Raw genomic sequence first — 16,745 nt, 5'->3', positions numbered from 1 at the left:
AATGTGGCCGCTACTGGAGTATATTGGCACAAGGCAGGGGAAATTTTGGAAACAAACAAATAACGAAATGGGCAGTGGGACACCTTACAGGCTATCTGCCTGTGGATCATGACAATGATGATATAATATTATTATTGCGAGTGCGTGGTTACCTTGCCCAGTGCAACGGCTGACGTGGCCATGTCCAGCACGAAGCTGTCGTCCTTCCCAGCTGGCGCCGCCACGCTGATGGGGTTTGTTCCCAGAGTGCACTGCAATGGGGTGGCACCCGAACAAGGGAGAATGTCAAGGCCAGAGACACACACGCACACGAGAGCCCCTTCCGACGTTAACGCTACATGGCCAATTGCGGAGACAATGATTATATATATTTTTAAAAACAGCATTTCTTTTCTCTGTAAGTTGTGCTGCTCGCAATGTTGAAAATGTCGATTTTTATGACGCTCTTTTATTTAACTCACTCTGTCTGTTGTTGTATCCTCAAATCTTGTAACTCAATTTTAACCCACTTTCCAATGTGGTATCGACCGCAAACTTACAGTGAGGGAAAAAAGTATTTAATCCCATGCTAATTTTGCACGTTTGCCCACTGACAAAGAAATGATCAGTCTATAATGTTAATGGTAGCTTTATTTGAACAATGAGAGACAGAATAACAACAACAAAATCCATAAAAACGCATGACAAAAATGTTATAAATTGATTTGCATTTTAATGAGGGAAATAAGTATTTGAACCCTCTGCAAAACATGACTTAGTACTTGGTGGCAAAACTCTTTTTGGCATTCACAGAGGTCAGACGTTTCTTATAGTTGGCCACCAGGTTTCCACACATCTCAGGAGGGATTTTGTCCCACTCCTCTTTGCAGATCTTCTCCAAGTCATTAAGGTTTCGAGGCTGACGTTTGGCAACTCGAACCTTCAGCTCCCTCCACAGATTTTTTATGGGAATAAGGTCTGCAGACTGGCTAGGCCACTTCAGGACCTTAATGTGCTTCTTCTTGAGCCACTCCTTTGTTGCCTTGGCCGTGTGTTTTGGGTCATTGTCATGCTGGAATACCCATCCACGACCCATTTTCAATGCCCTGTCTGAGGGAAGGAGGTTCTCACCCAAGATTTGACGGTACATGGCCCCGTCCATCGTCCCTTAGATGCGGTGAAGTTGTCCTGTCCCCTTAGCAGAAAAACACCCCCAAAGCATAATGTTTCCACCTTCATGTTTGACGGTGGGGATGGTGTTCTTGGGGTCATAGGTAGCATTCCTCCTCCTCCAAACACGGCGAGTTGAGTTGATGCCAAAGAGCTCCATTTTGGTCTCATCTGACCACAACACTTTCACCCAGTTGTCCTCTGAATCATTCAGATGTTCATTGGCAAACTTCAGACGGGCATGTATATGTGCTTTCTTGACCAGGGGGACCTTGCGGGCGCTGCAGGATTTCAGTCCTTCACGGCGTAGTGTGTTACCAACTGTTTTCTTGGTGACTATGGTCCCAGCTGCCTTGAGATCATTGACAAGATCCTCCCGTGTAGTTCTGGGCTGATTCCTCACCGTTCTCATGATCATTGCAACTCCACGAGGTGAGATCTTGCATGGAGCCCCAGGCCGAGGGAGATTGACAGTTATTTTGTGTTTCTTCCATTTGCGAATAATCGCACCAACTGTTGTCACCTTCTCACCAAGCTGCTTGGCGATGGTCGTGTAGCCCATTCCAGCCTTGTCTAGGTCTACAATCTTGTCCCTGCCATCCTTGGAGAGTTCTTTAGTCTTGGCCATGGTGGAGAGTTTGGAATCTGATTGATTGATTGTTTCTGTGAACAGGTGTCTTTTATACAGGTAACAAGCTGAGATTAGGAGCACTCCCTTTAAGAGTGTATTCCTAATCTCAGCTCGTTACCTATATAAAAGACACCTGGGAGCCAGAAATCTTTCTGATTGAGAGGGGGTCAAATACTTATTTCCCTCATTAAAATGCAAATCAATTTATAACATTTTTGACATGCGTTTTTCTGGATTTTGTTGTTGTTATTCTGTCTCTCACTGTTCAAATAAACCTACCATTAAAATTATAGACTGATCATTTCTTTGTCAGTGGGCAAACGTACAACATCAGCAGGGAATCAAATACTTTTTTTCCCTCACGGTATGTCATACTGATGAAAATACTATATTCTATCATAAAAAAATATATTTTTTAACAATATTTTTTATATGTTATGTTTTGGCTTGGGTCTAATTGTCCACACTCAACTGACGTTGCCTGTAAATCACCACGGTTCCTTACGTTATGGCAAGCTTCGGGGCCGCTTCCTGGAGTCGTGGAGTTCTGCCATTACTTGTATGGTACATTTCATTAAAGCGTGTTTAAAAAAAGTTTTTTTTTAAATATTGAAATATTGATGGTATTGGCTACGTGACGTTTGAATAGAATTGTTGAAGACAAAAACGCGCTGATAAATGGAATCGTAAATAATCTAGCACGATTTGACTTAAAGTGTTGACATTCATTGAAACACATTATGTGGTGTTATTCATTGTTGAAGCTGTTTTAATTGTCATCATAATTTTTGCATGACTATACATTTTCAAGCAAACCAAATGCACAGTTGCCCTGATTATTGTATTAAATATCACTTGAAAATTTTACATGCAAATGTTAAAACAAGACAGGTACACCTTCCAATTTCTCAAAAATGGGGGAAACGCCAAACACTAAAGATCAATGATGGATTCAAAGCACTGAAATGTTGCATTAGACAGCTGCATATAGCATAAGACGTATGAACACCATTGACACCTATACATTTACACATGAGATGTATACTTCATGCAGATATGGCAGGAGAGTAGTGTTTATAACTGAGGTGTAACATTCTAAAACAATTAGGGGAGGGGGTAATTTAGATCAAAGACAAATGTCAAACTCATTAAGGTCGCGGCACAGATACACCCATTTTACACTTGCACATCCGAGCTGAGCCAGCAAGGGCCCCCCCACATTGGCATAGGTGGTTGTCTTCTGGCTATCTGCCATGCCGAGCCAGAACGAAATCGTGATACAAGAACCTCACTAGACGAATCTAGCATTCCATTCTAGGATCCCAATGCGCAATGCATGGAAAGCAATGAAACAAAAACAGAACCAGGGCCACCGAGCAAACTAGAGAGGGAAATACATTTTAAAGAGATGGGTTTTCAAAGCAGATTTAAACATATCTACCGACTCTGATTTCCTGATTTAAAGTGTCAAGGCGTTCCATAGCATGGGTGCCACACTAACAAAAGCCCGATCACCAAAAGAGCACAACCTAGAGACCTGGGAGTGCTGAGCAGTTGGAGATCAGAAGACCTTATGGACCTTGATGGAATATATAAATGTATTAGTAATGTGGGATGGGCCCTTTTAAAACCCTATAGGTTGATAGCAGTATCTTATATATGGGGGAAGTGACCAGCATGGCAAGGTATGGTTGTCAACCCCCGTGACTCGCGGCAAGGCCCACTGAGCTATATAGTTAATTTTCAGAAGCGACCTGGCTACCACAAGTGATAGCTCAACGAAGTGGCTTATTACGTGGAAATTTACAGCAGCCAAATACTCTAAATGCATGTTTCTAAATGTGGAGGGAAAAACCGAGGACCTGAAAGAAAATCCACGCGACCACAGGGAAAGCATGTAAACTCTAAATATACTGGTGTCAGGGTTGGGATCGAACCGCCAATCTCCTGCATACCAGGCGAGGTAGTTAACATCTCGCCAACGTGTGACCTCAGTACACTGTAAGGGCACAGCATCACAGTGTCATCTACACGCATCTCAACTTCTTCTCTATCGCAAGTGATGTTAGCTTCTGCAGTGGAAAAAAAATAACTTTTCTCCTCCAGAGCCATGCCGGGCCGGTTCGTCACTGCCCCGGCACGGCTAAAGTGCACAGTGGGAAAGAGGTAATAGAGGGAACGAAGGGACACAAACTGGGGCAAGAAGCCTGGCAAAACAAGGGCATGGAGCAGAGCAGCCCACGGTGAGAGACAGCCCCAGGAAACGACAACAAATCACCGAAAGTAGCCAGGAAGGCCCCCGGGCAAGCTGGGGCAGGAGCGGCAACCGAGCGACATCACAGTCCCGAGAGACGGCAAGCGGAGGCAGAGAAGCGGCAGGAGGAGGCGGCAGGCGGCAGGAGGCCCTCTGCTGGCCTCGGCTCAGGAGCGGGCTGTGGCAGCGAGGCAGCGGTCACACACAGGTAAACAAGTACTTGTTGCTCTCATGGGCTGATTTCTATACGAACCACTAATCCAGCAATATACGGTGTTTCTCTAACGGTTTTATCCATTGTGAGATACTATGAGACGGCATTTTCACGAAACCCAAACGTGCCCACCGTAGCGTTGGCCGTACGCATAACACTGAAACTATAATTTTTTTTTTCCAGGTAAGACCCACTGAGCTATGTAGCTCTTTTTCAGAAGCGACCTGGCCACAAATGATACTTCAACGAAGTGGCTTATCATGTGGATATGTGTAGCAGCCAAATACTCTAAACACACGTTTCTAAATGTGGAGGGAAAAACCAGAGGACCTGGAGAAAAATCCATGCGACTACAGAGAGAAAGACACGCAAACTCCAAATATATAGGCGTCACGGTTGAGATCGAACCCACGACCTCCTGTATAGCTGGCGAGATAGTTAACATCTAGCACTGGAACGCGAGAGAAAATCCCCCAGGAGGCTCGCCAGCTTATCTGCTGCGATTGCTTCAAATGATTCTGTCACGTCGCTGCTGCTGAAGATCGCCCAAGAATGTTGCATAACCTATTTTTCGCTCCTATCGTGTGTTTGTCATGTTTGTTGCTGTAACGTTCTGCCTCGCCCCGACTGGACACCCGTGAAAAAGAGCTTAATAGCTCATTGGATTCCTCCAGCATAAATACATATTCTGATTCTGATAAACTTTCTCTTTCAATTAATTTAACTTTTATTTTAAGGTGCCTTTCTGAAACCAAGTATCCTGTATATTAATTATCATTCTCCAATAAAATGTAAAAACCACGGCAGAATAATATATATGCCAATCTGAAACCATACATTTGGCGAAGCTTTGTGAATATTCGTCTGTGAATGCCAAGCTGAACAAGTGACGTTAAAAGTTTTTTTAAGCTCGTCAGCTTCTCAGCTGTTCCCTCTTTCGGACGAGGTAGGGAGTCCCACGATGGTCAGGGCCATATAAGAAGCAGTGCCGGATTATCCTCGTAGCAAAGTAGCTACAAATGCTCCGGGCCCCGCACTTTCAAGAGCCCCGCGCTAAACGCTTTCAAGCTATCAATTCCGGTTCAGTGATTCTGCACTTGCTCTATTACTATAGTACTATACTGCCTTCAACTTCTATGGACGACTGGGTGTTTAAGGTTAGCGATTTGTCGTATTATCTGGCTGTATAGAAAATGAAAAGAATACAATTACTGTACTACTGAAGTTAAAAATCTGTGTTTTAATATTTAAGTGTTTGTTTTTATTTAAGGCCCCTTAATAACATATGATACAGGCCCCGCACTAGCTTCATCCGGCATTGATAAGAAGTACAGGAATGGGCCACATGTGTTTGTGATTCATTCAACCACACCGTTCAAAACTACCGTCCGATTAATAACTTTTACGAACACTGTTTTCCAAAACACATTGGCCTATGCAAATATTAGTGCCATTTTAATGTTCAAATCCTTCAAAATCTACGTTAAATTTCCAGCGGGCTTGTTCGCACACTTCACATGTGTGAACACATGAATGACTCGATGTGTTGTGTACGCAAACAGCGTGAATGTTTGTTTGTGTGTGCCGCTGCTTGTGCAAAGGGGAGTGATCTGGCTTTAGGAGTTGGTGCGTTAACGAGGCACGTCGCTTGGCACGAGACTTACTTCCATTCCTCTCGTTGGCACAACCAGCGGAGAGGTGTTCGTGAAGCTCATTCCCTACAACAAACAAGCAAAACATGTCGCGTTTAAATATCTTAATGAATTTAATTCATGTCAACGCTACTGGACATCTGCGAAGAAGAGCTTTATAGCTCATCGGATTCCTCCAGTGTTCATATTCTGATTCTGTATATCTGCACAAAATAATGACCGTGCCACTTACTATTTGCGCGTGAACCATATTTTGGAATTAACAAATTAAGTGTTTTTAAAACTGACCACGTAAAGCACAGTTATGAGAATTAACCGAGAAACCTAATTTTAATGACAACTCATTACACGGTAAGCTCTGATTCCGATCTCGCAATGGGGCATCAGTTATCGCTTATTTGATGGCTATGAGCTATTTTGTGGAAATTCCACTTTATTGTGGTGGAGACCAGTCCGTAGTATCATTACTGTTAACTTCCTGCAGAGCGTTACTCATCATCATCGGCTCGGTCGGGTGACAGGCTGAGTGCCACTGACCATATGTAATGCCCCAGTTCCAACAGAATCGGTCACACAAGTGACATAGGAGCTCACGAGGCAGCTGGGGTGAGCTGATGGAGGATGTTTAAGATGGTGAGGGCGATGCTTGGAGTTGATTACCCTGGGAGCCAGTGGAGGGATTTGGGGACTGATTTGATTGGCACTATTGTGTGTGCCTGGATGTGGGGAGGCTGGATGCGGCATTATACCCATTACAGAATGAAAAGTACTCATATTGACTTCCTGCACGTTATAAACCTTAGATGATTTGTTTTGTAATGTTACTGTTTTAACAAACTTATATTTCTAACACGACGTGTTAATAATGAACAATAAGCTCCCCACTTTCTGTCCCCCCCCCCGGCCCCTCCCCTTTCGTTCCCACCCCCTCCTCCCGTGTTATGTCAGTTATCTTCTCCCCTTATCCCCCATATAAATAAACTTTCACTTCTCTGCTAGAGCTCCCCCCCCCCCCCACCTGGGTAGGGCACTGAGCCCAATCCCCCCCCGCTTCACTACGCCGCGCCGATCTCGGCCTTTTGTTCGTGGAATTTCTGCACCCCCCCCCCCCCCTTCTTCTGTGATCGGTGCTCTGCTGAGTTGAAATAAAATCTATTTAAATGCAAATGAAGAATAACAGGGTGGGCCTTCAGGTTGGAGCGGCATGACGTCCGGGGCTCTCGGCACGTGGGGCGACACGTCGGACGACGTCACGAGCGACACTCGGGATAAGTGGGGGGGGGGGTGGAACAAAACAATGTGGGAGCTAGGAGAATTAAGATTGTAATATTTCGGACGACCGGCCCTCTTGAGGGGAAATCTTTGTTTTACCAGAAGTTAATTATCAAAGTCTCTACTATCCACACACATGCACAGTGAACGTTGTGAGATGTTGATTAATCGTATTTTAAAAGCTGAAGACCGTGGAAATAACAGCAATATTTACCATCATGCCTTGCTCCAGCGCTTGCATGGAGTAGAAGCCAGCGATTCCATAATGATTTGAACCTGGGGAAATAGAAGCACAATAACTGTATTCACATTCTGCATTTGAACATATAAAAAGTTTAAAATTGAATAATGTCGGTTGGATGATCAAACATCTGCAAAATAATTATAAACACTCTTCAGCGAGGGTATTAATGTTAACATTTCCACGTGCAGGAAAATGAATAAATGTTTAATAGGGGGGGAAGGAAACACTTTGTAAACATTGTAAACCATTTCTCTTTCAGGATAATACAACCGGCGTGAGTTGTAAACTGCAGCCGGCTCTCACGTAACGCACCACTCCCCCCCCCCCCATAGCACGAATTCGCAGTGACGCAATTCATCTTTAAGGAGCGTACTTCACACTTACGCTGTGCGTTACATCATCACGTGCTCGAGAAACAAAACAAAAACCCAAAAACTTGTCAAATTAAACATTTTCTAAATAAAAACAATGATTTTCAACAATAACATTTCAAAGTAAATAAAACATTTCTGATGGGCGTCACCACGTGATGGCAGTGTCACCGGCTGGGTGTTGCCATCAGCAGTCAACACTTCAGCCTCCAGCCATCACCGTCGTCTCCCCCTACTCCTCCTTCCATCACCAATCAGTGCTACGTTTGTTGTCCTTACCACGTACCTCCGATTAGCACGGTTGGCGACGTATGGTGCGAAAGAAGTTCAATGCGTTCATCGTAGATCTGTGCCGCCTTTGAATCACGTGTGATGCTGCAAGCAGCCCACGGAAGCATTCGAGAAGCCCTAAAGATACTCCTTATTAAGTATTGCTTAATAAGTAGTAATATATTTAATCTTAATTATGATTCTTTTATTCTCTTAGGTTTTTTCGGTAAAGTCACGTAGGTAAAACTAAAAATAGAAATAATAGAAATAAAAAAAGTTTTTTTTTCTTTTCTTTTTCAATTTTTTTTTTACCTACGTGACTTTACCGAAAAAACCTAAGAGTATGAATCCTTGCAGTCACGAAAGCTTCAAATCTAGGATTATTTTATTATTTAACTCATCAAGTATTTTTGGGAATTTTCATAATATTATTAAGTATTAAATGAACACGTATTTTGTAAATCCAGGGCTAAAATAATTAAGTGAAATGAGACTTCATTTTTCTTTGGAAACCCCCCCCCCACCGTCTAACGTGTACAATGTCAGGGACGCATGTCACGCATTAATGCGAGGGACGCCTGCATATGGAAATCAGTACAGTGTTTATATTTTTGTCAATAGTCAACAGATGTATTCCATCCACAGTCAACCGCGCCGATGCTGCCTTACCCCGGGCCACCACCCATCCAACGCCACTCTCCTTGGCCTTCTTGATGGCCAGGTCCATGCAGAAGTTGCCCACAACCGGCCCAAGCAAATTGTTTCCATTCACGAGGGCGGTGGCTGCGGTTTCCTTCTCAATCGTTGGTTCCCCATCCTTCTCGCAGATGCCCGACTTGATGTCCTTCACGTACATGTCTACACAGAGAGAAGTGCAATGGCAAAGCAGCCTGGAGGTGACGATATGGCCATGTCAGTGACCTGTGTGAATGTCGCCAAATCTTGGTTTAGCGCTTCTTCGTCAAGTCACGTACAACTTTTCATGCATGGGAATATTTTTTACTGCTTTTTTTGGTGGCAATTTGCGAAGAAGCTCCCAGCACATGGCCAGAAACGTCGGACATCGTGCTGAACAGCATGCGGTACGACCCGACAACACATAGAACTATGCAGCAGCACAACTGCGAAAACGTGCTCAGTCGTACTGACACACCGCATTGGTAGTACAATGAGACGGTTAAGACGATAAACATTTTTTTGGTATTTTACCAGGTAAGGCCCACTGAGCTATATAGATATTTTTTTAAAGTGACCTGGCTATCACAAATGATAGCGCAATGAAGTGGCTTATCATGTGGAAATGTAAAGCAGCTAAACACTCCAAATGTATGTTGTACGTTGATTCTAAACGTGGAGAGAAAAACCGGAGGACTCGGGAGAAAAATCCACACGACCACGGGGAGAGAGACACGCAAACTCTAAATATAAAGGTGTCGTGGTCGAACCCATGACCTCCTGCATATCAGGCGAGGTAGTTAATGTCTCGCCACCGTGACACTGCGTTGCTAAGGGACTTCACGCTATGGATGATCTGTAGCCTGTGGCCCCCGGCGTGCACTCGTGGGAGACTCTACCCATGCGGTTGAGGCCGTGGCTGTAGTGGCCGCGATAGTCGCCCTCCACCAGCACGTCGGCCAGGGCCTTGGCATGCGCCGGCTTTGTCTTGACGGCCACCATGCATTGCTGAATGAATGTCTTCACGTCTGCTTTGGGAATCAGACACCTGCACCGCGCACAGATCATGCAGAGCCCAGTCGCACACACAACAACAACAACCACTGTTCGCAAACTAAGTGTGGTGGTGACATATGCACCACGTCGCTTGTGTCAAGCCAGGTGCACTTTAAGGCCAAACGAATTACTGACTGAGATGACTGGCAGTCGCATGCACACACACACACAGGCACGGTTACAAGCGACGTGGAGCAACAACCGAGTAAATTTAATGCAAACGTTCCCCTCTTCAAACTGACGTTTCGGCATTGGTTCTTATCGAACTGTCATTGACTCCTTTGTCATTGCACGATTCCATCAGCATCCATTCAAGACAAACAAACTCTGGACCCGTTTCGACATGCAGTGTTTAATGAGCAGATTCAAGCAGCGTCCTATCAGCAAAGTCAAGCAAACCTGACTCTGCTGACACTGTAGGGCCTAAACTTCCTAAAGGGTCCAGAAGCGGCCCAGAGTTTACTTGTACGGAATCCACCCCTATTCACCCCTAGAAGGGCCAACTGATTGCGTAATAATTACTTTTATTTTTTTTTATGATATATGAAAGAGAAATATTGTCTACTCATATATTTTGCTACATACATTCAGCACAACGATGCTCATAGTTATTTTGTATTACCTTTGTTAATGTTGAGTGTTCGGTTAAATAGATTTTATTTTTACAGGTACATAAACCTTGCCTCTCATATTCCTGCAAAGTCCACTGTTTGTATTTATCTTTGGCACGGCGTGTTGCACTGCTATCCGCTAAGTTCTGAATGGAACTTATTTTTACAACTGGAAATATAATTCAGAGAATAAAAAAACATGTTTACCATGCGTTCTGGTTGAGCCCCGCAGAATATGCGGTCGCCTTATCACAGGGTCAATTACATCAACACGTGCATAATGCTGTGAACATATTACAAGGCCTGGAAAGGTTCACGATGCATGATATATCATTCACATTCATATTATGTGTGGAAAATCATACCCAAAATAACGATATCTTTGGTGATGTTGCATTTGCAGTTCTGAGTTCATTAATTTGTCTCACGGATGGTCTAGTTATGCCAGTTTCCTGGCTATTTTACAAGAGACATCTGTGGTGTGTGAGTCCCAAATAAAAAAGAAATTACAACACCCAAAATAACAAAATAAATAGTCAATGTCTCCGTTAAATATCCATCTCTGGGGAAGGAAGGAGGGAGGGGGATAGAAGATGGACATGAAGGAGCACGGAGGGAGGAGTAACTTCCACGCGCTTGGTGAACTTAACAACCAGTCAAAGTCACGCAAAACTGAGCAATGGAAATGAATAGAGATAGATTAAAGCAACTTTCAATCATCGAGTGCTTGCAAGGTGAAAGCATATACACGTTTCCATTGTTTGTGTCCACCAAATATAGAATTACGTTTCAACTTGTGACACGCCACACGGTATCCACTCGCCCCCGAAGAGAGATAACGACTCGCAGACAAGCGGGAAGGTAGCCAGGCAGTAGCGCCACATTCCTCCTCCAAGCTCTGCAGTCCTCAATTTATTACGGTGTTATTGGCCAGTTACATGGATGTTGACATGTGAGAGAAAACCAGAGCACCCAGAGAACACCCATGCGTGTGGGGGGAAACATTCTACCCCCATAGAGACGGAACTAGTCGAGTCTACGTTTGTGTACTACCTTCTCCTGGCAAACCAGGGTATGGCAACGCCTTGATGCCCACGGAAGGGAGTTGGGCAGCATTTGTGTGACCCACCAACCCTCGCTGCCTCCACAGTGCTGGATTACAGGTCACGAGCATATCCCCCACTAAACATGATAGTAGTATAGTATGTCATTGATGTCATTGATTTTCACGATCATTTACTTTCCTATCCCGAGGCAGGCCTTTGTTGCCTGCCACATATGAACGTAAGGGGAAGTCCTTTGGGCAATTTTAACAGTTAAGTTAGACGTGGCCAATACAGGACAAATATACAGTGTGTACGCGCCAATGCGATGTGGGATCTGTTGAGAAAGATTTAAAACACAGCATTGGCACCAACAACTGTATTTGCCAGTGACTTGCTTTGCTTTCAATTATTTAATGAGAGTGCCCGGGGCATAGCTACCATCACATAACCAAGTTGTTTTGTCGTTTTCTACGTGCGGTTTATATTTCAGTAACGCTTGCCAGCAACAGTACAGGACCACAGTTTGCTGTGTAGGTTATACTGGAGTAGCATTGTGCATGAGGTGGAGAGAGGGCCCAGTGGTTGGCACGGCGCAATAAAACAATCTACCACCTGAGTTCGATTCCTAGCCATGGCTAACAATGAGTTCATAATAAAAGTTTTACAGGTTAGATCGCGGAAATATGAATATGTCGTTAAGCCAGCACCACCCGATACAGCTAATTAGTGATGCCATCACCTGTATGTATACTTCGTTTAAGACTGAAACAGGAAGACTTCTTCACAATTCTGCCAAATCGCCTGATGAAGCTGGTTGCAATCACCAACAAAACGTCGTGCTCGAGTTGTTAATGTTGTGGGTTTAATCTCTAATGCACAGATGTGCTCAAGTACAGTCGTAACTAATTGGCACGTTTTGTTGACGTGACAAACCTCACTGATTGGCTGCGTCAGGCGGTGGTGGTGGTACATTTATACTTACGCGATCTGACACATGAAACCTTTATTGTGAATAGCATTGGTGGCGAAAGCCTACGCGTTCAACTATCCATCAGTGTTGAGTGATATCTCAACTGTCGATGGGGCCTCACCTTCACCACAACCCGCATTGACCAACGTGGTACAAAAAAAATGGGCAAAGCACAGCACCCATCAATGACATCATTGCGTGGGACGACTTCATCCACAGCAGTGGACTGAAAATAAGGGACTGTAAAACATTTCGATGTAATAACATCCCATAAGAAACAAATCAAAATGAGTTGTTTCAGGCAAAATGCACTCATACTCATTCCTTTCATAGCGTGCCAAATACATGCTATGAAGGTTTTATAGATTTCATTTTATCGTCAGCGGTGGTGGCACCAGGGCTGCACATTTTATGAGCAGCTCTCAGCCGCCAGATCAAAAGTTTGACTTCACAAAATTGTAGAATCGTTACATGAAACGCCCACATTTTAAAATGCATGCGCTATAGTTAAGGGCCCCAGGCTACGAAAGGAACAGTGGGTACTGCCAGCCAGTCTGCCAGAATGCCTCAATGGAAATCTTGGTTTGTGGCTTATTTGGTTAACAATTATTTCAAGTACAGACATATTTGAAGCATTTCCACCCAAACCAATCCAATGGCACTGTGACATTGAAACAGCCCAAATGTAGCCGTGATTAAGTATGCGCTTGTGCAGCGCTCAGCTCCCACTGACAGCCATGAGGCAACGATGGAAATTCCACATTCATATGGACGGAACTACAGGCGTGTTTTACTTTCTACAAGTCTCAGAGGAATGCTGATGAAGATGTTTTGAGTTGTTATTTTTGCGGAGCTTGTTTACCCAGGAAGGTATCCGTGAGTCTTCGTACTCTTTTACTTGAGGGTGATGCCGAATGTTCGCTGATGCTGCTGTGTGTAATATCCCAAATGAATAATTTACAGGTAATTTTGAAGGTGTTTTTTAAAATGTGTACATGATGCAAGCACAAATTGGCCCACCCTTGCGAATGGTGTCACGGGATATTTAATGTCCACTGTGAAGCAAGATGACGTGCATGTTTACGGTGTATACACCCGCAGTAATAACCAGGGTGGCCGATAGACTCCAACTGTGAACCTTTGCAACAAGCAGTGAACGTGCAGGCCATGAGCCTCAGTAGGGATATTAACTCGTTGTGTTTTGATTGAGAGTTGGGTCTCTGTGACACAACATATACAGTACGTGTACTGTCATTCGCACACCTTATTGTGCATAGGTACAACATATCCGATTGTTCATTTATTTCCTCAAAGCCAAATTACATTCACAATATTGTCGTGCAGAGGCATCATTGCATCATATGACATTTGCGAAGACATTTGTTTTTACTGTACAACTTACGCAATCAATGTACCCTCCGCGTTGTGGTATTTTAAGTGTTGTTGTTGTGGCACTTTATAAGAATGATGGGAAAACGTGCCGCACGACGATGAGCGCGCTGGCCACCAATCTACAAGGGTTCCATTCATACGGAGATTGGTTTTCATTTCTGCGAATCCCAGCATCACCCCCGCATCGGCGAGCAGCCGTCCCATGAATGCCAGGACCGACAATGATCGCGGGGCCCTCTGTGACGAGAGCGGCCTCGCTCGTGGCGCGGCCAACGATGGTGGGCTCCGTTTAAGTCTTGCGCAATACTGCCCGTGCTCAAAGAGAGACGTGGAAAGCGACGAAAGCAGCCGGGGGGGGGGTGGATTGTTTTTTTATGAACGTTTTGAGCACCATGCCTTTTTCAGAGCGGAGAGAGCTGCCACAATGATATTGTAGTCCGAGGCCATACTTCAAACTGCTTCTTAATATACATTGCCTCGACACCCTAAATGCTAAAACATATCAATTGGTTTAATCAGAATATTGATTTATACAGGAGGAATCCGATGAGCTATGAAGCTCTTTTTCACGGATGTCCAGTAGGGGCGGGTATAAGAACGCCACAACAACAAAAACAATACAAAAACACGATAGGAGTGCAAAGTAGAAGAAAGGTAAACAAATCATCCAAACACAAACAAATACAACTAAACCATCCCATCATAACAGGCAAAATCTACTGATGGTATTAACTCATTTTTCAGAAACGATGTGGCCACAAATGATAGCTCAACAAAGTGGCTTGTCATTTGGACATTTATAGCAGCAAAATAATCTAAATAATCTCAATGCATGCTTCTAAATGTAGAGGAAAACCCAGAGGACCCGGAGAAGAAATCCACGTGGCCATGGGGAGAGACATGCAAACTCCAAATATATAGCAGGCGTCAGGGTTTGGATCGATCCCCCGACCTCCTGCATACCAGGCGAGGAAGGTAACATCACACACCACTGCGGCACGCCATTAAATAAGTAAATAGTTCAAATTGCATCAATTTGTTCGAGCCCTGCAGGGTGAACAATGCCCAACGTATATATGTATATACTGAATGCATATAAAACATAAAACATGAAAATGTTACGTCTACAAATTACAAAAACGATGAGATTTATTTGATTTGTGCTTTTACATTGCTGCTAAATTAGTCTCTGGTGACACGGTAGTTCGGTTTCCGATCACGGCCAACAGCAGTGACGATTATCTGAACCGGTCCTGGGCCTCCGCTAGGTCGACTCAGCCTCAAGAAAGTACCTGGTGCAGTGTGTAAAAACGTCGCCATCTGGGGAGACAAAGGCAGACGGGCGTGGTGCTGACCACCCACTCACTCGTCCACCGTGTCGGCCTTAATAGGTGCTCACTAACAGCTTTCCCCAAAAGTATGTGAAGGGGATCTTTGTCTTGGTATTCGTGATAAACAGAGGGCAAGGTTTTGGAGATGGAAGACACCCTGGAGACGCAAAATAGTTGATGGGATTGATTCCCGTTTACTCGTGCCAACAGTGATTGACCTCTATCTTAACACCTCCTGTTGTATTGCCGGAAAGGGTTAAACCTATCCTGATTTTTCATACTTAGATACTGACAAAAAAAGCCCCATCATTTAGCTGCTCACCCCGAGCTATGAATGCTCTGATGCATGTGGCATTGTCTTTGTATTGTTCACCTTTTGGCATTCACTGGTCTGACACTGGTGAGACTAGGCCATAAAGAAAGCTGTCTCTTGTGTTGGCTAATCAGCTTCAAAGACAATGCATATATTATATCAGAGCATGTTTGTTTGCATGTTCACCACAAGTATGTGTGGCTCGTGCAGACTTGATTCCTTGCAAAAGGTTTCTATTTGGTGTTTGAACATCTTAACACCTGTTGTATTGCCAGAAAGGGTAACACCTATTCTTTTTTTCATACTCCAGGCTTGTATTACGGATGGACATCACACGATGGTGTCTTGACGAGGAAAGCGGGGCACAAGCGCGATAATAACGCGACACACGTCACACGGATATGCGGTGGGTCCGAGGGCCAACGGGCTAAGGCAACTGAAACCTATTCATCACCAGCTCTGGCATTCAAAAACACCTCTCAATGCCAGACTTGGAAAGAGAGTGAACGTCACCCACTGTCAGGGTGCGTGGCAGACTGAAGCGATTGGTGAACCTGTGACCCCAGGTCTGTTAGTCTTACAACTTGCTCTGCTCGTGGCAACCTGGCACTCACTCGTTTTCGAATGTTACCTTTACATGAAATTATTAATACATCAAAATCACATTACATTCATTTTCGTATATTTCATGGTAAAACACTTCAACAGCCATACATATTTTAGCCACCCAAAGAATACATTTACCTGTTTGCCTATGGTTAACGCACGTCGGCATATCACTATGTGGGCTTGTCTGATGAAAACCGAATGATTGCACGCGGACGTGAGCGGTCATTGGTAAGAGATTATACAACTTCGCATGGTGCTGAGCGATAGTTGCTCAGCTGGCAAACTGCTGGGCGGACGGCACCACGTGGGCAGGTAGAGTGAGAACGTGACGTCATCCTTGACCGCCAACCCGCTCGCACCTCCTTCTGTTCGCCCCTTGATTGGTTGCTCACAATACTCCTCTACAGAGGTCGAACTCGATGCACTCTTTGTGTGATGAGTTTTACAATAAGATGGCACTTCCTTTATAGCTTTAATAGCAACAACTTTGTACCCGAGGCACCATCACCCCACGGTCGCGAGATATTAACTACCTGGCCTGGTATACAGGTGGTCGTGTTTTCGATCTCGACCCTGACGGCTGCTGTATATTTAGAGTTTGCATGTCTGTCTCCATGTGGTCGCGTGGATTTTTCTCCGGGTCCTCCGATTTTGCCCTCCACATTTATAATCATGCGTAGTATTT

General features: G+C 44.4%; 1 protein-coding gene across 1 annotated transcript in view; it reads right to left on the bottom strand.

Annotated features, from left to right (window-relative positions):
- Nucleotides 1–16,745, bottom strand: part of LOC144936434 (putative oxidoreductase YjmC) — a 37,989-nt gene that overhangs the window by 8,007 nt on the left and 13,237 nt on the right. The window contains exons 3-7 of the mRNA XM_078863485.1: nucleotides 9,632–9,780; nucleotides 8,727–8,915; nucleotides 7,387–7,448; nucleotides 5,913–5,966; nucleotides 153–251 (exon numbers count right to left, since the gene is read on the bottom strand). Of these exons, the coding sequence (XP_078719611.1) occupies nucleotides 153–251; nucleotides 5,913–5,966; nucleotides 7,387–7,448; nucleotides 8,727–8,915; nucleotides 9,632–9,780 (553 nt within the window). The remainder of the gene's footprint in view (nucleotides 1–152; nucleotides 252–5,912; nucleotides 5,967–7,386; nucleotides 7,449–8,726; nucleotides 8,916–9,631; nucleotides 9,781–16,745) is intronic.

This window comes from Lampetra fluviatilis, chromosome 16 (assembly GCF_964198595.1).
Source record: "Lampetra fluviatilis chromosome 16, kcLamFluv1.1, whole genome shotgun sequence".
NCBI classification, from domain to species: Eukaryota; Metazoa; Chordata; class Hyperoartia; order Petromyzontiformes; family Petromyzontidae; genus Lampetra; species Lampetra fluviatilis.
The sequence above is the reverse complement of the archived record's forward strand: the minus strand, read 5'-3'. Positions and strand labels throughout refer to the sequence as shown.